Source organism: Panthera tigris, chromosome C1 (genome assembly GCF_018350195.1).
Source record: "Panthera tigris isolate Pti1 chromosome C1, P.tigris_Pti1_mat1.1, whole genome shotgun sequence".
Classification (NCBI taxonomy): Eukaryota; Metazoa; Chordata; class Mammalia; order Carnivora; family Felidae; genus Panthera; species Panthera tigris.
Genome location: NC_056667.1, coordinates 97231920 through 97254382, shown reverse-complemented (window position 1 = coordinate 97254382; position 22463 = coordinate 97231920). Strand labels below are relative to the sequence as shown.

At 38.7% G+C, this 22463-nt stretch overlaps 1 protein-coding gene across 5 annotated transcripts in view; it reads left to right on the top strand.

Annotated features, from left to right (window-relative positions):
- The first annotated feature begins 251 nt into the window (after nucleotides 1-251).
- CSDE1 (cold shock domain containing E1) overlaps nucleotides 252-22463 on the top strand; it is a 38919-nt gene continuing 16707 nt past the window's right edge. Inside the window, exons 1-6 of one of the 5 annotated variants that reach the window (XM_007076340.3) lie at nucleotides 252-358; nucleotides 9090-9476; nucleotides 17770-17968; nucleotides 19239-19348; nucleotides 19749-19841; nucleotides 20460-20557. In XM_007076340.3, the coding sequence (XP_007076402.1) occupies nucleotides 17770-17968; nucleotides 19239-19348; nucleotides 19749-19841; nucleotides 20460-20557 (500 nt within the window). In that variant the 5' untranslated portion in view covers nucleotides 252-358; nucleotides 9090-9476. The other 4 variants (XM_042993781.1, XM_042993782.1, XM_042993783.1 and 1 more) reach the window with 4 other exon arrangements.

The window sequence follows — 22463 nt, the reverse complement described above, 5'->3', positions numbered from 1 at the left end:
CCTGGTCTCTCTGTCTAAAGCATATTCAGGTTTGCAAAGATCAGAGACGCCGAAAGTTACCCGCCACCCCGCCCCATGCGTCCCAGCGGAGTCAGTAAACACGGAGATTGCTTCCCGCACCTCAAGGGGGAGGGAATGTAAGGGAACGTGGGCACCATCTTGGTTGTGGTTAAGCGTAGCGCACTAGTTGGCGTCATTCAGACCTCATGCGCAAGCGTATTAGGAATACGCCCCCCCCCCTCGCTTCCCGTGCACGCGCTCAGAGCCCGCAACTCTCGCGAGAGAAGCGAGATTTATTCCTACGTACCGGGCCGTGCTGCTTATGGCGGCGCTGGAGAGGGGGCGCTGAGCTGTTGGGGTGAGTACGACCTCAGGGTCCAACTGGGGGTAGTAAGAAGCCAGGCTAGGTGCGGATGAGAAGACCAAGACTAACAGGAGAGACTTCTGAGTCAAGGTGGGCACTCCTAGAGCTCTGGGCAGGGAAGGTTTCACCCTGAGTCTCTACCCCGGCTTTTCCACCTGGCCCCCGTTTAACTGTCTAAGCCTCACGTCAGGCCGTAGAGCTGAAAGGAAGAGTCGAGGCCAGGCAGCCGCGCGTGGTGGTGGTGGTGGTGACTAAAGTGGGGGGAGGGAGCGAAAATGGAGGCTCCGACCGCAGCCAAGATGGAGGCAGGGGTGCGGGGCTCGGGCGCGGAGGCTGCTGGGAATTGTAGTCTGGCCACTTCCTCCTCTGCGGCTTGGCGGGGGAAACGGGAACTACAAGTCCCGGCGGGCGGGGCGAGGGGGGGTGGTGGCGCGGTCCTTTGTGTGAGGCTGGCAGAGCCGGAGGCAGAGGGGCCTGCTTTGACTCCGGACCCCATAGTTTACTGGCAGTCACCTGCTTGGGGATCTGACTACGAGTACCAGAGCGCAGTGCGGTAGTGGCGCCTCCTTTGTGTATGGACTGAGACCCCGCTCCGTCTAAATGCTTAGAGACACCCCTTTCCCCAGCCACGTCTGACACAGTAGCGTAGCCGAAGTGTCATCTTTACTTCCACTCACCTAGAGCTGTCTGTCTTGATTCTGAACACCCAACATTCCCTTCTTCGCTTACCGCTCGGCTTCTTGAGAAAGGGAACCAGCCCCTAATCGTGGGCACGTGGCTCTCATTCCTTCATCCTGGGGTTAGGGCGTACTCTATTAGAGCTCTGTGGAATCGTCCTTAGCACCATCTCTGCCTCTTATGGTGCCAGAGCCTGGCCCCTGTTGAGCAGCGAACGACTTGGCTTCGTCATTCTCTGTAGAGTGAGTTTTTTTAGAACCCTGGCAGGAGACCCTTGAAGATTTTAACCATCGATCGATATTTTATCAGTAGGAAATTTGGGGCGCCTGGCTGGTTGAGTCGGTAGAGCTTGCAAACTCTTGGTCTCAGTGTCGTTTTTAAACCCCACCTTGGGTGTAGAGATTACTTAAAAATCTTTAAAAAAAAAAAAAAAAGAAAAAGAAAAAACACTATGACAATTTTAGTGCCTTGGTTCTTTTGGTTTCAGGTTTTCCTTTAGAAACACCCAGATGGCTCCTCTCTTGCTTGACTCAAAAGTGAGGCAGGGAACACTCCCTAAAACAGCCTTCAATCTGCAAACACAAAAATCTGAACACTGTTGTAGGAGGTTGTTGTTTTGCACCTAAAATGAGTGAAAGAATGGTCCTCTAAAGAGTTTAGAGACAGGGTTAGAGGGCGAGGGAGGACGTCCAAAGACACTGTAGTAAAATTTCCTTTGAGAGACATAGTTTTTTATCAGGATGATATGAACTGCCAGCTCTTGACCAGAGCTACCGGCCTAAAAAATGCAGGTACCAAATTATAGCTCATAAGTTATTCAATATCAAAATGCTGAGTAATTTTCATTTTGAGTTTCTAGAAGGTAGGCATTTTCAATACTACATGGAGGGGCAATATAATACCTTGGTGCTTTTGGGGTACTAATGAAAAATAGGTGTTCTTGGTGTGGGTTAAGAAGAGGGTTTATATGCCTGAATGGTTGTGTGTGTATGTATGTGGGTATATATATATATATATGAGTCATAAAATCTGGGTAAATATTCAGCCTTGTTTCTTTTTGTTTCCTTTTAGCCTTAGGCTTGAAATAAAAGAGATGGTAGTGGTTTGAGTGATTTTGCAGCTGCTCTGGATGTTTACCATTGGGATGAGTATTTATAGCAGCTGAGTTGAAAAGTAAAGTATTTGAGGCGCAGAAGATAGGTTTTCTTTTTTTGTAAATAAGTTCTGACTTAACAAGTATGACCTTTAGAGTGTGGTTGAAAATTCTGGTAAATTCCTGCAAATCAAAAAATGAGAGCGTGAAAGCTGACATACAGTCCTGCTTTATTCCACTCTTGTTTTCCCCTCCATCCATCTAAAGACACACTGTGCAGAGCCATCCAGCTTGTAAAAAATATTTTTTCTGGGGTGCCTGAGTGGCTCAGTTAAGCGTCTGACTTCAGCTCAGGTCATGATCTCAAGGTTCGAGGGTTCGGGCCTGCCTTGGGCTCTGTGTTGACAGCTCAGAGCCTGCAGCCTGCTTGGGTGTCTCCTTCTCTTTCTTCCCCTCCCCCACTCGTGCTCTCTCATGGTCTCAAAAATAAATTATAAATGTTAATAAAAATTTTTTAAAATATTTTTTCTTTTAAATTGTTGAAAAATATACATAACATAAAGTTTATAATTTTAACCCCCCCCCCCTTTTTTTTAAAGTGTATGGTTCAGAGATAATAACTTCATTGACATTGTTTTGAGGACCATACTTTTGGCAAGGTAGCTGAAACATGGAAATGCTGTTTGGACAGATTTTTAAGGAGCTGAACTGTAGGACTGTATTATAAAATAAAAATTTTGATTTTTGTTAAACACAAAGAACTCTGTGCCTTCTTAGCTTTTGTCTTTTCAAAAAATGAAAGGGAAACTAATTTGAGATCTTTGACTCAGACTGTCTTATGGAGAGCTGTAAAACCTGGAGGATTTTTCATAATAGAGAATTACAGCGACAAAAATTACAATTTTTTTAAGACTTCATAGCTAGAATATCTACAGGGGTGAAAATGCTTTGGTAGGAGTGACTTGTTTTCTTGAATTCCATCATTTCTTGATGTTAAATTATTTTTGCCGAAGTCAGGATTTTAAAAATTCCTTTGTCTTGATACTGGAATGTTTCCACTTCTGTGTAGGAGTACCTAGTTAAAAACAATACAAAACTTTTTTTTCAGTTCGTACTGCGAAGTCTGAGGAATTATAAAATGTATTTTTCATTAAGGTTATTAAACTGGAGTATGATGTTGTAGGCAGTATTCTGTTCAGAAGTACTGAATGGGCATTTTATTTTTGAAGCGTTTTTATATTTAATATGTCCTTTAATGCTGAGGTTTAACTGTCTGGTTGAAAATAAATTGATTAGCAGTTTCTTCACGGTTAACATGTTGGCTATCCATTGGTTTGTAGCCCTAGCCAATAAATAACCAGTTAGTTATTTACACTTCTGCTTCTCAACGCAGTACGTACAAGCTCTTGCTATCTATGGTCAGGTTTGCTAGATACTGCCTCCTTTTATCTGTGAAAGCCTTTGCCAAAGAGCCTTTTGTTTTCTATGTATTGGGCATGCCAGTACCTTTTTCCCTCATGAGTCTGTACCTTCTGTGACCAATTTGGTAGTCATGTATGGCACTTAAACTGTGCACAATTCTGAATTGAAATGTGCTATAATTGTAAAATAAACATCAGATTTCAAAGAAAACTTTTTAGATTGACTACATAGGGAAAATAACATGTCAGATATATTTGGTTAAATAGACATAATAAAAATTAGGTTCACCTTTTTCTCTCAATTTTAACATGATTACCAGAAAATTTTAAATTACATGCATGGTTTTGCACTATATTTCGCATGAACAGTGCTGGTCTACACTATTTTCTGGGTTTTGTGTTTGGAGCATTTAGCTCCTTCCTACAGTGGCATTTGTCCTATTTCAGAGTGCTAGTGTATTATAAAAGCGGTTAAGTGATAGATGGAGATAAAACTTAAAATGTCTTAGCAGCTATTCAGGTAATTAACAACCCAGCGTAATTGTTCTTACTGAACATATACAAAAAGATAGTTGCAGTAATTTGATTTTCTCTAATTTCTGCCTGATATGATGGCTTAAAATGGTTAATTATCTAAACTTTATCATTTTCCTTAGATTCTAAAGCAAAAGTGAATTAAAATGTTAACCACTTCAGTTATACAGGTAATAGCAAAATATGACACACTTAAATTGTCTTGAGTTAAAGCATCTAGAAATATGAACTAGTGCTGCCTAATTGGATCGTTGCTCTTCTCAAAAAAAAAAAAAAAAAGTATTTTCTGGGCACCTGGGTGACTCAGTCGGTTAAGTGTCCAACTCTTGATTTTGGCTCAAGTTATGATCTCTCAGGGTTTGTGAGTTTGAGCCCCGCGTCGTCGGGCTCTATGCTGACAGCGCTGAGCCTGCTTGGGATATTTCCTCCCTCTCTCTCTCTCTCTCTCTCTCTTTCTCTCTCTGCCATGTCCCTCTCTTACGAGCACTCACACGTGCATGTACCCACACGCGCTCTCTAACTAATTTTTTTTTTTTTTTAAATTAAAAAACCTACTTTCTGAACAAAGTGGGTTAGGTGGGAAGACTTACAGACTAGCCTGTCATTACCATTGCCCCCAGGTGAGTGCTGTACAGACTTTGAGAATAACTTGTCAAAATGACAAACTGGGTTATGTGATATATTTTAGATGGATTGTTGGCCACGTAAGTGTAGTGGTTCAACATTTATTTAGTGCCTGCTGTTTGCTTGTCTTCTACTAGGCCTTTTTTTAAGACCGTTGAGATAGGAATACCTATTTGGATTATCAGTTCAGTTCAAAGAATTAGCTTTTAACTTCCGACTGAAGCTGTGTGACATAATAGTTGATAATTAACTAGTGGTGATACTGTTTCCATACAAAACAAAGGAAAAGGGAATTGATTACTTAGCAGTGAGGGAGGCTCTGAGATCAACATTTAAACTGTTCCTTAGTGTTTTGGTTGGTACTTCTTTCATGTGACTTAAGTATCTAGCTTTTGGGGGCTAGAGGGAATGCACTGCATTCTTAGGGTTAAGGCAGAAGAGTTGTCAGTACCGCCCATGAATGTTAATAATCTTGGCATGAGTGCATAGCCAATTTTATTAAAATGCCCAATGGGTACTTTCTAAGTGTTTCATTAAGTGTTAATTTGACTGAAAAGTGTTTTGTTAACCATAGAAGTCTCATAGCTGTGAAGATACTAATGAAGTAAAATTCAGCCACTTTCAGTTATTTTTGATAGCTGGTGCATTTGTTTGAGCTTTAATAGATCCTAATAGGCTTCATTAGTGCCCCAACACTAACTCTGCAATGCTCCAGATTTTAGATTCTGGAAGTCTCATTTCTGTGTTACTAAGTGACAATCTGGACAGTTCTTAACATAATACAACATCCTAGAACTGGGTTAATCCAAATTTTTCAAGATAAGTTGTTTCAGAAAAAGACAAATATCATATGATTTCACTCGTGAAATTTAAGAAACAACAGATGAACATAGGAGAAGGGAAAAAAGGAAGCAAATCCTAAGAGACTTAATGATAGAGAACAAACAGGGTTGATGGAGAGAAGGTGGGCGGGGAATGGGTATTAAGGAGGGCACTTGTGTTGAGCAATAGGTGTTATATGTAAGTGATGAATTACTAAATTCTCCTGAAACCCAATATTACAGTATATGTTAACCGACTAGAGTTTTTTTTTTTAATTTTTTTTTAAACGTTTATTTATTTTTGAGACAGAGAGAGAGCATGAACGGGGGAGGGGCAGAGAGAGAGGGAGACACAGAATTTGAAGCAGGCTCCAGGCTCTGAGCTGTCAGCCCAGAGCCCGACGCGGGGCTCGAACTCACGGACTGTGAGATCGTGACCTGAGCTGAAGTCGGACGCTTAACTGACTGAGCCACCCAGGCGCCCCAAACCGACTAGAATTTAAATAAAAATTACCAAAAAAAAATTCTCACCTCTTTTATCAGATAGCCTTTTGGGGTCTTTGGGTTTGTAAATAGAAGTTGGTAGAACTGCTGCACTTGAATTGTGGTGTCCTTTTCCTATTATGGACTAACTGCCTTTTTTGCTGTGGTAGTTTCTGCTGTGCTTAAGTTTGGCAGTGCTAGATTAGGTGCTGAAGGGGGCTGTGATACAGAAATAAACTTGTGGGGCACCTGGGTGGACTTTTGATTTCAGCTCAGGTCATTATTTCACGGTTTGTGGGTTTGAGCCTTGAGTTGGGATTCTCTCTCTCCCTTTCTCTCTGACCCCACTGTCCCCCCCCCCCCACTCATGTACACTCTCAAACTTAAAAAAAAAAAAGAAAGAAACTTGTTTCATAATTGGAGGAACAAGACACATAGCATGAAGTAAGCAAAGTGCAGAAATGACTTGGTACCAAAAAGGATGATATGATGTATGCAGTGGGAGTTACTGCCTCACATAGTGGGAATTAAGGTATTGAGTCTGTACTGGAAATGGTACAGAGGAAGTGTTTTGTCACTTTGAAGATGGTAATATTATCTCTTTGTGGGAAGACCCACATGCACAAAGAAGGCTAGAATTCAGGAATCTTCCAAGGGTTATGTTTAAGAATTAGGCAGGAAAATGTACCTATCTAGGAGACCTGGAGAGCAATTGAAGGTAAAAGATGGAAAGGTAGAATAGAGAACACCTTAAAATGGTAGTTCTTAAATCCTGCCACGAGTCAGAATCATACGGAGAGAGGAGAGATAAAATATACCAATTCCTGGGATGTAACCCTCGTGAAATTGAATTAGAATCTCAAGGTAGGACCCAGGCTTTGATTTTTTTTTTTTTTTTTTTTTTAGGTTGCCCAGGTGGTTGGGTTGGATGTGTAGCCAGGATTAAGAATTTCCCATCTAAAGTGCTAAAAAAAAAATCATTGAAGATTTAGGACAATGAAATGAGGTGAAATTGGAGTTTTAGATCAGTCTAGCAGTATTGTGTGACAGAAAATGGAAAGAGTTGACACTGGAAATTAGCAGATGTGTTAGATACCTATACTAAAATATGTGTCATTTAGCTATCTTGAAGGAAATATCGATAAGACTTGCGACACTGGATGTGGAGGTAGAGAAGGAGGAATCAAAGATCATAATGGAAGTAGCCTCACTTTAGGCCAATTAAATTACTTTTTTTTTTAATGTTTAGTTTTGAGAGATAGAGTAGGGGAGGGGCAGAGAGAGAGGGAGAGAGAATCTTAAGCAGGCTCCTCATTTTCAGCACAGAGCCCAGTGTGTGGCTCAAACTCACGAACCGTGAGATCATGACCTGAGCCAAAATCAAGAGTTGGATTCTTAGCCAACTGAGCCACCCAGGCACACCATAGGCCAATTAAATTACTCTTTGAATGAGGACTGGGCTTAGGTATTTTTTAAAGCTTCCCAAGTGATTTGAGAACCATTGGCCTAAGAAATATCTAGTCTGGGAAATAAAATGATCCAAATAAAAAGAACAATATATAATAGCATTTGATATTTGAGGTAATAATACAAAGTCAGGGAACGTAAGGTATAGCCACAAAAAAACAAAAAACAAGCCACAGATCAGCTCTTGATGAGTTTTCATTTTGTGTATGAGAAACCAGAATTTAGAGAGATGAAATGATTTATTCAAGCGTTTTACTAGTAAGTGTCAGTGGATGGACTGGGGCTCTCCTGGTCTAAGCTATTTCACAAGCTCTGACCTCTCTCACCTTATAGACATTCTTATTTCTGAGGTTTCTAAAATACACTATTCATCTCTCAGCATATCTAAAACCAAATCTACCTTTTTTTTTCTCCCTGTGTAAATCGTTTTGCTAACAGCACCAGTTAATATTTCGGTCAGTACAGAAGAAACGCTTTTATGGCTAATATAAAGCACGATTCTGTGGTTTTACCTATAAATATATTTCGCTTCCCATCTCTTCTCATCTTAATTGTTTCTTTTTTATAGATATTTTTTCTCTATTTCTGGCAACAGCTCAGAAATAGAGATTTCTCAGAAAATGAGATTTCTGTTACCTTCACTAACTTATCTCCCATAGGATTTCAAGACTTAATATCCTTTCATCAAGAACTAAGGCTCTCTGTTTCCTGTTATATCAAGTTGAAATACTTCATAATCTGACTCCACTACACCTGTCACACCACGTATCCCATTTCACTTTAAGCCAGCCCTCTGTTCTGGCCAGACTAGACTGTTGATTCCTCTGAAACAACAAGCTGCACTTGTTGGCCATAGCCATTCATGTAATAATAAACCTCCCTTGATGTCAGGCATCAAAAATCATATACATGGTCCCTGCTTTCAAGGAACTTATGATTCAGTGGCATACCCTGGCTTGGCATACCCCGGCTTGGCATACCCCGACATGCCTAGAATGCTTGACTGTTTTATTTCTCTTAAAAATTTGCCTATGTCTCTAAATTAAGCCTGTCTCTTATTAACTCCTTCTCTGTGCTCACCATGTTGTTTCAATGCACTTACAGTGGTGAAGAAACAACAAGTAGTAGCTCTAGTATACTGTATGTCATAGTACTCCGATATTGGTTGGGCAAATTAATTTTTGGCATTTGGTCCTATATTCTAGTTTTTCTCCGTGTATAACTCTTATCTTCTCTGCAAGAGTGTAAGTTATCTGATGGCAGGAACTTCTTTATTTTCCATAATACCTACCATAGTACTAGATGCTTATAAAACACTTGTATTAAATTGAATATTATGCTTTATAACTTAGAACTTAAGGTGTGGAAGTGTCAATTAAGGACTGAAATTCCTGTTTTGAGTGTATGACACCAAAGGAGGTATCCATTAGCACTTGAGAGATTGCTCAAATAACATCAAATGAGTGTGCTTTCAAGTTTCTTGCATTCCTTGTTTAGCCAATGAATGATTCTAACTTTATGAAATGAGCTTGTCACCTCTACCCACCCTCTGTCTTGGTTCTTTTATGTAAGTTATACTTAATGTCTTCATTTTTTATCTCTAGTATGAAGTGTAACAGAACAGATTTTACCACCTGAAACTGCTGCTTCAAGTTCAGATCAGGCAAGGAACAAACCTCGAAACAACCAACAAGACCAAAGAAGAGTACACTTAAGTTGAAGACACAACACTTGATCTGAAACAAGAAGTTTGTGCCTACTCAACAGCTTTGAAAGAGCACTTCCCAACGCTGCTAGTAGTCTTTGTTTTCTTCAGTGCTGTACTGTGAGATTGCCCAGTGCAGCAGCAGTTGTATTCTTTATTAGCTTGATAGATCATTTTCTCTCGCTCTTTTTTTTAATACTAGCAACTTTCATCCTTTGAAACGTGTGCTGAAAAAGAAGAATCAGCAAATACTACTGAAAGTGCAATATTTGATTATCACTGCGAGGTAGGTTTGTAGTTTCCTCTTGGCAAAGGATCCGTTTGTAATTTCAGAAATCCTGATTGTTTTGGCCAAATATAAAATCTTATTAATGTCTTCTTTTCTAAAGCTATTCTGAAAACAATTTATATTCTCAGCCATTTAGTCTGAAAATGTCAACACTAGATTATTTAATTTATTATCTCTTACTGGACAAGGACAATATTGATGGCCAAACTATGGGATTTTTCAAACAAGATTACATTTGTTAATACATGTGGATCTCTCTTAATGTATCGGTCTCTTAGAAAGGAAAACTCCCATTGCACTGTTTAAAAGTTAGAATTTCAGTTGCAGTCTGTTCAGCGATCTCTGTAAAGGTAAAGAAAGCCTTGGGGCGCCTGGGTGGCGCAGTCGGTTAAGCGTCCAACTTCAGCCAGGTCACGATCTCGCGGTCCATGAGTTCGAGCCCCGAGTCAGGCTCTGGGCTGATGGCTCGGAGCCTGGGGCCTGTTTCCAATTCTGTGTCTCCCTCTCTCTCTGCCCCTCCCCCATTCATGCTCTGTCTCTCTCTGTCCCAAAAATAAATAAAAAACGTTGAAAAAAAAAAAAAAGAAAGCCTAGAGAGAAGGGACATTTGAAGGCGAATAGTGCTTTAAGAGGGAGAAGAGTCTTCATAGAGGCAACAGAATGAGCAGATTCAGGGAGATCTGAAAGCATATAGTATATAATGAGTGGTCTATTATGAACAAAGTGGGAGATACAGTTTTGTGGGTAGAGAGAGTAACTAGAAAGGAAAACTTGCTGGAGGAAGGTTCTGAAGGTCCCAATGTATTTGGCTTCGTTCTATAGAAAAGTCATCAGATGTTTATATTTGTAAGCAAGGGCTTAATGGGTTTTTTAATTTCAAAACTGAGATAGCTTTATTGCTTCAGGTTTTAAAATTACATTTTCAGAAGTGTATCTTTGAAAACAAGTAGAACAACTTTTTAAGAGATAGACTGAGGGTGGGAAAACCTGTTAAGAGCAATGGATAGGATATAAGGAAGATAAAAACTAGAGTATAGGCAGAGAAAGAGACAGTAGGTGTTTTTAGTGGTAGAAGTGATAGGACTTGATAACCAACTGAATGTGAAAATGAGCCTGGAGGGAATTGACCTAGTCTACCCAGTTATAGAAGCTCGAAACCTTTTTGTTCATAGGACTGGGGAACTTTACATGGGGACTTGTTGAAAGCAAAATATATTGTGGAACTCTAGTGCATTCATTAGATAGTAATCTGAAGTTGAGGAAATATGCTAGCATGGAATATTAAACAGTGGTTATTTGGGGAGGGAGGATTATAAAAGGCAATTGTCCTTTTTAGTCAGCTTTCTAAACTGTGTAGAAATAGAAGCTTGGAAATCAGAAAGGAGTCCTCGTTTTATAAGTAATAAATGAAGAAGTACCAAAGAAGAGAATGTTCAAAGAAATAAAGGTAGCCAGGAAGGAACACCGAGGAAGATCATTTTAAGGAGAATTTGGTTGATAACCCTTTTTTAAAATGCTGCAGTAATCAAATAGAATGAGGAATGAGAATATTAGGTCATTCCTAGGTTGTCATCTTACAAAAGCTTCCTCACCATTTCAAGAAGCACTTGGGCCTTTAATCTGTAATTTATTTAAAAGTTGATGAGCCTGTTGTGGTAATGATCATACTGTGGACCAAAATTATTCCTTAACTGTGAAAATTACCAATCATACCAATTTATTTAAATTATCTGTGTTCTGTAAACAGACGCTCAGTTACTCAGTTTTAAAGTTATTGTACCATTTGCTTCTGTTTGTTTCTTCTTAACCTCCTCATTTGATTTTTAAAAAATAATTTTAGATTGTTATCAGTTGTGCTGGATTAGATAAGGTAATGCAAATTGAAACTACCATTTTCTTTAGTCTTCAGAAGAGTAAAAGACTAGGCACCCCAACATGAACTTTTTTTTTTTTTTTTTTTTTAGTGTTTATTTTGAAAGACAAAGAGTACACTCATGAAAAAGAGGGGCAGACAGAATCCCAAGCAGGTTCCACGCTCAGCAGGGAGCCGGATGTGGGGCTCAATCTCACAACCAAGGGATCTGAGCCAGAATCAAGAGTCTGTTGCTTAACTGACTGAGCCTTCCAGGCACCCCTCCAATTCTTCTTTTGTAAAGGGGTGGGTTAACGTTAATGACTTTCCAATTTTAAAAATAAATATGTAGGGAAGTTGGGAATTTTTATCTGTTGGATTCTCTATATGAGCATAGCCTAGAACAGTATTGATGTAGGTACTAAAATTCTTTAATGTATAAGGCAGTGGTTAAGAATGTGGGCCATGGGGGTGCCTGGGTAGCTCAGTTGGTTGAGCGTCCAACTCTTGATCTCAGCTCAGGTCTTGATCTCAGGGTCTTGAATTCAGGTCCCGCTTTGGGCTCAATGCTGGGCATGGAGCCTGCTTAAAAGATAAAAAGAATGTGGGCCATGGAGGGGTCCTGTCCGGTTCAGTCAGTAAAGCGTGCAGCTCTTAGCCTCAGGTTGGTGAGTTCAAGCCCTATATTGGGCATGGAGCCTATTTTAAAAAATAATAATAATACGGGGCCATAGTATGAGTACTGTATTCTGTCCCCATTTACCATTTTAAGACACCTTCCAAGTGTTCTCTTGAGAAATCCGTGAGCATTAGATTAGACTTCTCTGGTCTTTTTTAAAATACATTTGAAATCATATTGTATAGATAATCTCTCTTGTCATTTCATATTATAGCATAAGCATATTTGTCCATCCTTTCTAAAGACTGCATGGCATTTATACAAATTGTTGTGACTTGACCCAATGTTAGACTAGATTATTTCCAGACATTTGTTATTAAAACATATCAGTGAACACATTGGTGCATAAAGTGTCATTCACACATTTCAGATTGCAGGTTTCCTGCATTGGAATTATTAAGGAAAACAACTCCACATTTTGATTCATGTTGCTGCATTTCAGAAAGGTTGCACCAGTTTACCAACATAAAAGTATTTGAGCATATTGTTCTTAGCCTACTTTCTCACTATTTTTAAATCTTTAATCTTTGGTCATTTGATAAATGAATAATTTGCTTTATCAAAATTTTGATGGTCAAAACTGAAGTTTTTCTTGTGTTTTATGTTTAATGAGTGGTCTTTAAGACTAATTTATTTGTCTAAATGCTTGCAGTATTTGACAAATGAGTGCCTAATATGTGCCAACAACTGTTTGTCTAGACTGTAGGAATTTAGCTTTGAACAAAAAGCCCTTGCCCTCATGGAGTTTATAATCTAGTACAGTAGGCCTCCCCTTATCAACAAAGGAATATGTTTCAAGACTCCCAGTGGATGTGTGGAACCTCGGTACTGAACCCTGTATAAACTGGTTTTTTTCTATTCCTACATATCTGTGATGAAATTTAATTTGTAAATTAGGTGCAATAAGATATTAATAGTAATTAACCCAATTATATCAGTATGCTATAGTAAAAGTTATGTGAATGTATCTCTCAGAACATCTTATTGTACTGTACTTGCCCTTGTTGTAGTGATGTGAGATGATAAAATGCCTACACGATGAGCTGAAGTGATGAATGACATTTGCATGTGGTATAGTGTGAGGCTACTATTGACCTTCTGACAATATGTCAGGAAGTGTATCACATGCTTCCAGACTGTGGTTGGGGGGTAGGGAGGTGGGTAACAAATTGCAGAAAGCAAAATGTGGAAAAGGGGTGACTTATTATAGTTTAATTCTACTGATTTGCTTACATTTCCTTAATAACGCTGATACCTTTGTGTTTGCATTTGTTTTCCTTAGGTTTGGGTATAGAAGGTTGTCCTTTTTGTATGTAATCATTGACTCTTTGCAGCTTTTTCTGTTTTCAAATCTAGAAAGTCTTCCTTCCAAAAATTTTATTAATATGCATGTTTGTATTTAATATCTGTTAGGGTATTTAACTAGGTCTATCTTGATTATATTTTTGTATGCTGTAAGGTGAACAACTAAATTGTTCCCCCGCCCCCATTTAAAAAAAGCCAAATAACATTTACACTCTGGTCCTTTCCTTCCATTCCCCCTCCCCCCTTTTTTTTGATGTGTCTTTATCTTAATTTTTTACAAAGAAGCATCTGTTGTTGAGCTATCTATTTTTTCCATTGGACTTAACACTTTTATGTAATTGGCGTTTGTGTGTGTGTGTGTGTGTGTGTGTGTGTGTGTGTGTGTGTTTTTAATGAACTTTCTTTTTGTTTAATGGCACTTCTTTAAAGTTTTAGTGGTGCTGGTTAAGAAAATCTTACAGTGCCATAGAAATGTAGTTTAGCCTGAATTGTAAAGAATTCTTTGAAGAGAAGGGTGTTAACATATTGCTTTATCTAAAGTTGCTCCAGTGCCATGTTTTTCCTAAAAGAAAGATGAGGCCCCCCAAATGGATAAAGGATAGAGAAAGAAACTTCAGTCAGGAAAGATGGGAGGAGAAAGGAAAGACCCTTTTTCAATTCTGCTTTGATACTCATTTTGAGGTGAGATGAGACTAAAGAGCAATACAGTCCAAGTTCCAGAACCTTTGTTGGGGAATAATAATCTTAGAGGGAAAAAGGATAGCTCTGATTCCTTGTATTTCTGTTTCATTTTCCCTTAGAAAAACAAGTCTGACCTCGTATCTGCAGGAATATGTGATAGGACTGGAGACTTGAGAATGTGGTTTTTGGGACTTCATGGCCTGTGTGTTACAAATCACAGTATTGTGTTCTTACCTGTATGGTAATAACTCTAGTCCAAATAGCACAGCTTGAAAGCCATGATCCAAGACATGTCTTGGATCTAGAATATGGTCTTCAAATTAGTTTGATCATATTGTTAGTTAAAGCATGTATAGTCAGTGTGTATATGTGTAGATACTTCTAAATCGTGTAATTATACTACACACATCGCATTTGTGTTATAAAACATAGTCCTACAAATAAGGAAGATAAAGATGGAAAAGGTGCCTGGTTGGCTCAGTCAGAAGAGCTGGCAACTCTTGATCTCGGGGTTGTGAGTTTGAGCCCCGTGTTGGGTGTAGAGATTACTTAAATGAATAAAAACTTCAAAAAAAGAAAAAAACATCTAACTTACATTTTGGGATGTCTGGCTGGCTCAGTCGATAGAGCATGTGACTCTTATTAATTTAGGATCGTGAGTTAAAGCCCCACATTGGGCATGGAGCCTACTTAAAAACAAAAGATGAAATAAACAATACCATAAAAATAGTTTACCTATTAACAGTACAGAAACTTCCCCCTCACTAAAAATGTTATGTCTAAATGCTTAGTTTATAAGTGTTTTAAAAATGTATACCATCATGAATTAATATCAGAGGGACAGTATATGTGCAGTGTGTTTTATTGCTACTAGTATAAGTCTGTATCATAGTCTTGATATTAACGTTTGGCAGACTTATCAGATCTTAAATTAGATGATCATTTTACGTCATTATGTAGAGGTTAAAGAACTAATACTAGGATTAGAAGTGTCAGGGCCCATTTTCTTTGCTGGTGTTTGCCTTATATTAACATTTTTTTTTCTATCTAAGAGTCTTCTGTAGCAATCTTTTTCAACCGTTTGTCTTTTTGTAAAAAAAAATTTTTTAACGTTTATTAATTTTTGAGACAGAGACAGAGCATGAACGGGGGAGGGTCAGAGAGAGAGGGAAACACAGAATCCGAAGCAGGCTCCAGGCTCTGAGCCGACAGCACAGAGCCCGACGCAGGGCTTGAACTCATGGACAGTGAGATCATGACCTGAGCTGAAGTCGGACGCTCAACTGACTGAGCCACCCAGGTGCCCCCTGTTTGTCTTTTTGTGAGGGCTGTTTAAACTAGATAGCTACATTTGTCCACTTAATTGGGCAAATATAAATTGTAATATACTGAAAGTAAATGAATGAGGGCTTCACTGTCAGCCTCTTGTGGAGTTTTTCACCCTCCCTCAGAACACCTAAGTAATGTATGCGCAGTGTGATATTATCTAACATACCACTCAGTCCTTTGCTGAAAATATATGATATTTATAATAAAGCTGTTTATGGGCAAGATAAATAATATAGTTGTAATATTTTCTTCCCACATCCTATTGGATTATTGTTGTGCATACTCTGAAGAGTCAAATAACTGAAAATACTGGATTCCATGTGAAGTTGTGAGACGTTGAGAAGAAGTTGGACTGAATTGTGTCATTGTAGCAACCACCAGTGACTCATTATGGCATTTAAAAAATTGTAAATGTTGTGGATTAGGGATTGTGAAAGGGCTTTAAAAGATACATTTCAGCTTGACCTCTTAATGTTAACACTATAATTTCTTTTGTCAATAGAAACCTGATTGAATGAATTCTGTTTTGCTGAAGTAACCTAATGGTAAATCTGTAAAGGTATAGAAGTTGACTGTCAAGTGTGTGTTAAATTGTTATTGATCATAGTTATAAACATTGTGCTATGTTACCACAGCTGTTTGAGATGGAGAACGTTTTTACTGTATCATCAGATCCTCATCCCCCTCCTGCAGCCCCTCCTTCACTTTCTTTACCTTTATCTTCATCTTCTACCTCATCTGGGACTAAAAAACAAAAGAGGACCCCCACGTATCAGAGATCTGTAAGTCAGGGAAACAGTCATCCCAGCTCATTTTGCTTTGTGTTAAGAGCATGACTTAGGAGGGCCACTCACTTTGGTTGAAGTAACCTGCAAACTCACTTTCTAACTTCTCTAGGCATTTCCTTCACCCTGAATCATGAAAGATAAGTAGTTTAGGCCTTGCTACTCATAGTGTGTCCAAGAAACTAAAGCATTGGTACCACCTTGGGAGCTTGTTAGAAGTGGAGAATCTCAAACTTTAACTCCTGCCTCCACTACAATCAGTATTTTGTATTTTAGCCCTAGTTCAGAACCCAGATTGTAGAGGTAGGCCTTCTTGGTTTAAATCCTCTACCATTTAACTTTGGCAAGTCATTTAACCTTTCTGTGTCTGTTACCTCATTAGTAAAATGAGGATAATATTACTTTCTCTTGGGCTTTGTAAAAAATTAAATGAGTTCATGCATGTCAAACAGAAGAATGTCTAGTATGAAAGAACTAGAACTTAATTACCTACAGATTTAATGGCTTTGATTTGCATGGTTTGGCCATCCCATGTACTGTTTAACTACTCATACTTGGGTTTATTGTTCTACAGTCTTAGTCTTTGTATTTTCCTAAAGAAAAATATTTTTATTAATAGTGCCCAACATCACATTTAAATGAAAATGCTTCTTAATAAGTCAAATTTTCAATGGAAGAGTCTAAAACCAGTAAAGATGTGGATATGTTGCTGTCATAGTAAATCAGTTATAGACCTAATCTCTCCTAGGGATTTTTCCTCTTTTATCCATCACTTACATTAATAATTTGTTTTTATGGTTTTACTCAAATAAGGCAAAATGAAATCTCCAGTGTGATAGACTGTATTTGATGATCTAACATGTTCCATTGCATTATATTTAAATAGCTCTTTTCACTAAAGAATGTTTTCCTTTGTTTTACCTGATCGTAGAAGCAAATGACAGTATTTAGAGATTTCATCAGCATCTGAAACGGGTGAAAAGATTTCTTTAAATATACTGTGAAATGATTAAAACATTTTTAGATTTGAAGAGTTTTTGTTGTCATGTACTTCTGTCTTAGAAAAATCCTGTTTTCTAAGGGTTATCTTTCACTGAAGAATCTGTTGCATTACTCTAATATTTTGTAGTTTGAAATAAGTATTGCATACAAAGTTTGTTTTGTTTTCATCTCTACTAATTTAAGTAATTGCCTTTGGATGCATGGCTTACCTAATAGTGTTGATTTCTATTTAAGTTTTAAAGTAGGTGTTAGCAAATTTCTTAAGTGTTTTGGTAGTCTGGGTTGCCATCCCTTGAATATCAGTTACCTTTGTTCTGAAATTATTGTTTTAGTAGTAATTTGAAGTTAACATAAAGGCAGCTTATACTTAACGTAGTTGCTTTACCTTAACACTAAACTCCAGAAATCCTATTTGTCTGGTAAGTGAAAATTCTACCATAAATTGGGGCAGTTCCTTAAAATAAATGGAATTATTTCTTCTGAAATATTTTATTAGTTAAACTAACATTTCAATAATAAAATCCCATAAACTTTGCTTTACCGATTTTATCTTTATTTTCTTTGCTTGTTTATATTAAAAATTTAGTGATTTGTTAATCATAAAATGCTTTAATGTACAGATCTGAATATATTAAGTTCTTTTTCTTCTTAAAACAGATGAGCTTTGATCCAAACCTTCTCCATAACAATGGACACAATGGGTACCCCAATGGTACTTCAGCAGCACTGCGTGAGACTGGGGTTATTGAAAAACTGCTAACCTCTTATGGATTTATTCAGTGTTCAGAACGTCAAGCTAGACTTTTCTTCCACTGTTCACAGTATAATGGCAACCTGCAGGACTTAAAAGTAGGAGGTAATCTGTCATTGACTATTCTTTTTAAAAAACTAATCACAGATTTCTCTTGCATATCATCTTGCTCGTGACAGTGTTCTACTTTTGGCCTTTTAATTGTCCCAGTTACTGAAATGTATCTCTGTAAACTAACAGAATCCTGATTTCTCTTGTGGTGTTGTCTTTTTGAGGGATGGATAAAGGACTAATTGACTTAAAGATATCTTTGAATATTTTTTAAATAGATACTTGGAAGATCTAATTGTTCTCCCCCATAATAATGACTTTAGCTGTATATTAGATTTTAAGCCAATGAAAATATTAGACTTTTATAGTGTTAGTTTTGACTATTTTATTAAGTACTAATTTTGGTAGTACCTGAAAAAAATAACTCCTACAGTGTCACCACTTGAACTATTCATCTTGGCTGACACCATAGAAATTACTTTCACATGTGAAAATGTATGGCTTATTGGAAGACTGAAGTTACAAGGTGTCAAGGTGTGTGTGTTTAAAGATTTTATTACAGTTTTTTAAATGTTTTTATTTATTTTTGAGAGAGAGTGAGGGAGCATGAGCAGAGGAGGGGCAAAGTGGAGGGGGACAGAGGATCCAAAGCAGGCTCTGCGCCTACAGCAGAGAGCCTGATGCAGGGCTTGAACTCAGAAACCAGGAGATCATGACCTGAGCCAAGTCAGACACTTAGATTCAACCACCCAGGCCCCCCTCGGTGTGGTTTTTTTTTGTTTGTTTGTTTGTTTTAAGTATCTTTGGGAAAAAAGAGCAGTAGTTAACATGCATATTTGGCATACCAAATACTCTAAACCCTGCAAGAACGTTATTTTGGTTAATCCTTACTTTGCAGATGAGGAAACTGAGATACAGAGAAGCTTAAGAAAGAAGAAAAGTTGCCAAAGGTCATGATCTTTATATCGCCTCATTTTCAGTATTTGTTAAATGTGAAAACTAAGACGTTGCTATCTTAGAATAAAACAGTGGTTCTGAAGCATTAGTATGTATCAGAATAACCTGGAAGGCTTGTCAAAACAAATTGCTGTATCTGGTGCCTAGAGTTTGTCTTTCAATAGGTCTGAAGTGGGGTGGGGCCCAGGACTTTGCATTTCCACTAAGCTACCAGGTAATGTGCTGCTGCTGCTGCTGGTCCAGGAACTGCACTTTGAGAAATCACTTGTCTAAAACATCTCAAATGCTACATTAAGTTTGGCTTGAAAGTGAAGTACCATTTTGCCAAAATTAGTCCAACACATACAATACTTATACTTTATTTTAGATGATGTTGAATTCGAAGTATCATCTGACCGGCGGACTGGGAAACCCATTGCTGTTAAACTGGTGAAGATAAAACCAGAAATCCTCCCTGAAGAACGAATGAATGGACAAGTTAGTGGCTTTGATGCTTTGTGTTTTCTTAGGGCCCTGCATTTGCATATCTTTCACATTAGAAAAGGAAGATTCTCCCCATCTCCTCAGTTTGCACGCAAGAGAGCTATAGTATATAAAGATTACTATCTTAAAATTCTAACAGAAGCACTGGCATTTCTTGACCTGAAATAAAATATGGTCAAGACTCAATTTGGGTTTTTACATATAACCCTAAGACTACACTTACAGTCAGCTTATGTACTGTAAGTTTGAAACTTGGCAGCATGACATCCTCTTGTGGATCATATTAAAATGCATCCCTATGTATAGTATAGAGGATATTAAAATTCAGTTAATATTGCACAGTGCTGCTCCTGAAATGATTAGCAATGGAAATTTTTTTTTTTTTGACTGGTAGGTTGTGTGCGCTGTTCCTCACAACTTAGAGAGTAAATCTCCAGCTGCCCCGGGTCAGAGTCCAACAGGGAGTGTATGCTACGAACGTAATGGGGTAAACTTGTGTATTTTTCTTAAACCTTTGCCTGATCCACCATGTGATCTATAAGCGTACTTTAAAATTCAAAATAGAAAACGTAAGCTGCAGTTGATAAATTCAGTTTTAAATTTGGTTTCTAAGAGACTTCGAGTGCAGCATAATCAAAAACTTTAAAAGGAAAAAAATCCTTAGGACTTCCAAGTGTTTTAGCTTGCCCAAGTGTGACCTTAGTTAGAACATTAAGGTAAAATGTTCCTTTTACTCGAATTTTTGGGGGTTGTGGGAGGGGATCTTTTTTCTGGTTCTTTTTAAGCACTAACTCCATCTTTTTTGTTTGGAATGCCTTACATAAAAATTGTTTTTTTGAAATGTAACTACAGTCTCTGGGCAAATGCTTCCACGTGTGTAAGCTTTTTGAAGTTGGATTGCTGCTCAGCTGTGGACTCGCAGAAGTCATCAGCATCATGGAGGGGAAGTGTGTGTTTATATGAATAAAACAATGTACTTGTCATAAAGCATTGTTAAGACATTTGGTTTAAAATGCCAGTTTAAGAGGTATTTAACAAAATAAATCACAGTATACAGAGAATATGCATCCTGCCAGTATAGTAATAACAACTTATTAATTCACAGGAAGTGTTTTATCTGACTTACACCCCTGAAGATGTCGAAGGGAACGTTCAGCTGGAAACCGGAGATAAAATAAACTTTGTAATTGATAACAATAAACAGTAAGTTCTTTTTTTCCACTTAAGTTGGGAGTTTTTGTTTTGTTTCTTTTGTTTGTGTGTCCTCCCCCTCCCCCCAAGGAGAAGAAAATTGAAGTACGTTGAAAACCTAACTTGTAGATTTGGATAATTTTAATGATAATTTTCATGATCTTTTTTTTTTTTAATGTTTATTTATTTTTGAGAGAGAGAGAGAGAGAAAACACAAGCAGGGGAGGGGCAGAGAGAGGGAGACACAGAATCTGAAGCAGGCTCCAGGCTCTGAGCTGTCAGCACAGAGCCTGATGGGGGGGCCCGAACCCACAAACCGTGAGATCATGACCCGAGCCAAAGTCAGACGCTCAACTGAGTGAGCCACCAGGTTCCCCTTCATGGTCTTTTAAACTTTTCATCAGCTAAGCATTTGAGGGTCTGTTCTATGATGGGCACTGTGCAGCTGTCAAAAATAGGAATATAATTAAAGTTATGGTCCGAGCTTTCAAGGAGCTGTTCTAGAAGTCAGTGAAAGTTTCGCAGTGCTAAAGAGAAGTTTTGAGGGAAATGGTGTAAAGTCACCAGGGAGATGGGGGGGGGGGGATAGCATTCTGAGTAGAAGTATAATTTTGAGGAAATGGCCAAAAGTTTTGAGTTTGATTGAATTGATTGGATCATAGGAAGATGAAGTTTGAGCTTTATCCCAAAGTCCTAGGACTCTGGAGGGATTTTAAATTGGGCGGGGGGGGGGGGGGGGGGGGGGGGGGGGGGCGCGGCAGGGTAGGAGCAGAGATGGAGGTGTGATTGGTTTAGATCATTGAAGTGGTGGAGATGGTAGACTTTTGAAGGGTAGGTATACGCTAGACTAGAAGCAGTGACTTGAGAGTTAATATGCAAGATGAGTGTCTACTATATGCATAGGCCAAGGATGGGTAGGTGGAGAAGTCAAGCCATTGATTAGATAGAGGTGTATATTGGAATTAAGGAAAGGAGAGTTCCAAATGCCACTTTTCTGGCTACTGGACAGATGATGTCATTAACCACAAGATACAGCAGAAAGTACTAAATGTGGGAGAAGAATTATACTTATTTTGGCATTTTTTTAAATAAATGTTTATTCGTTTTTGAGAGAGCAAGAAGTGAGCAGGGGAGGGGAGGGGCAATGGGGAGGAGTGGACAGAGGATCCGAAGCAGACTGCGCAGAGAGCAACGAGCCTGATGTGGGGCTCAAACTCATGAATCGTGAGTTCATGACCTGAGCTGAAGTTGGGCCCTCAACCAACTGAGCCAAACCAGGCTCCCCTTGTTTTGACATTTTATGTAGGTGAAGATCATAAATATGTAGTTGCATGTAGAAGTCTGAAACAAGCTTAATGGACAGGATATACAGCTGTTGAATTCATCAGTATGAGCAGTTAAGGAAAGTGTAGTTAAGAAAGCTTAAGGATAAGGGGCACCTGGGTGGCTCCATCAGTTAAGCGTCTGACTCTTGATTTTGGCTTAGGTCATGATCTCATGGTTGTGGGTTCGAGCCCCACATCAGGCTCTGCACTGACAACGCCAGAGCCTGCTTGGGGTTCTTTCTTCCTCTCTCTGCCCCTCCCTCCCTTCCTCTTTTTCTCTCCCTCTCCCTCTCCCTCCCCCTCCCCCTCCCCCTCCCCCTCCCCCTCCCTCCTTCCCCCCCCTCTGAAAAATAGGCTTTAAAAAAGAAAGAAAGCCTAGGGATAATTATTTTTGTACAAGCACAGAAGGAAGTTAAAAGTAGGAAGTTGGAAAAAATGCTAGGAATGCACTTTACAATAGTGTAGAGAAAGCAAAGTCTCAAGAGCATGTGCAGAATTATTAGCCCTGAATCTTACCTCTTGTCAGACTAAAAGGAATCAGATTGAGTTGGTGGGTATATTAATAGTTTCAGTCTAAAGCCCTCTGTTTGATC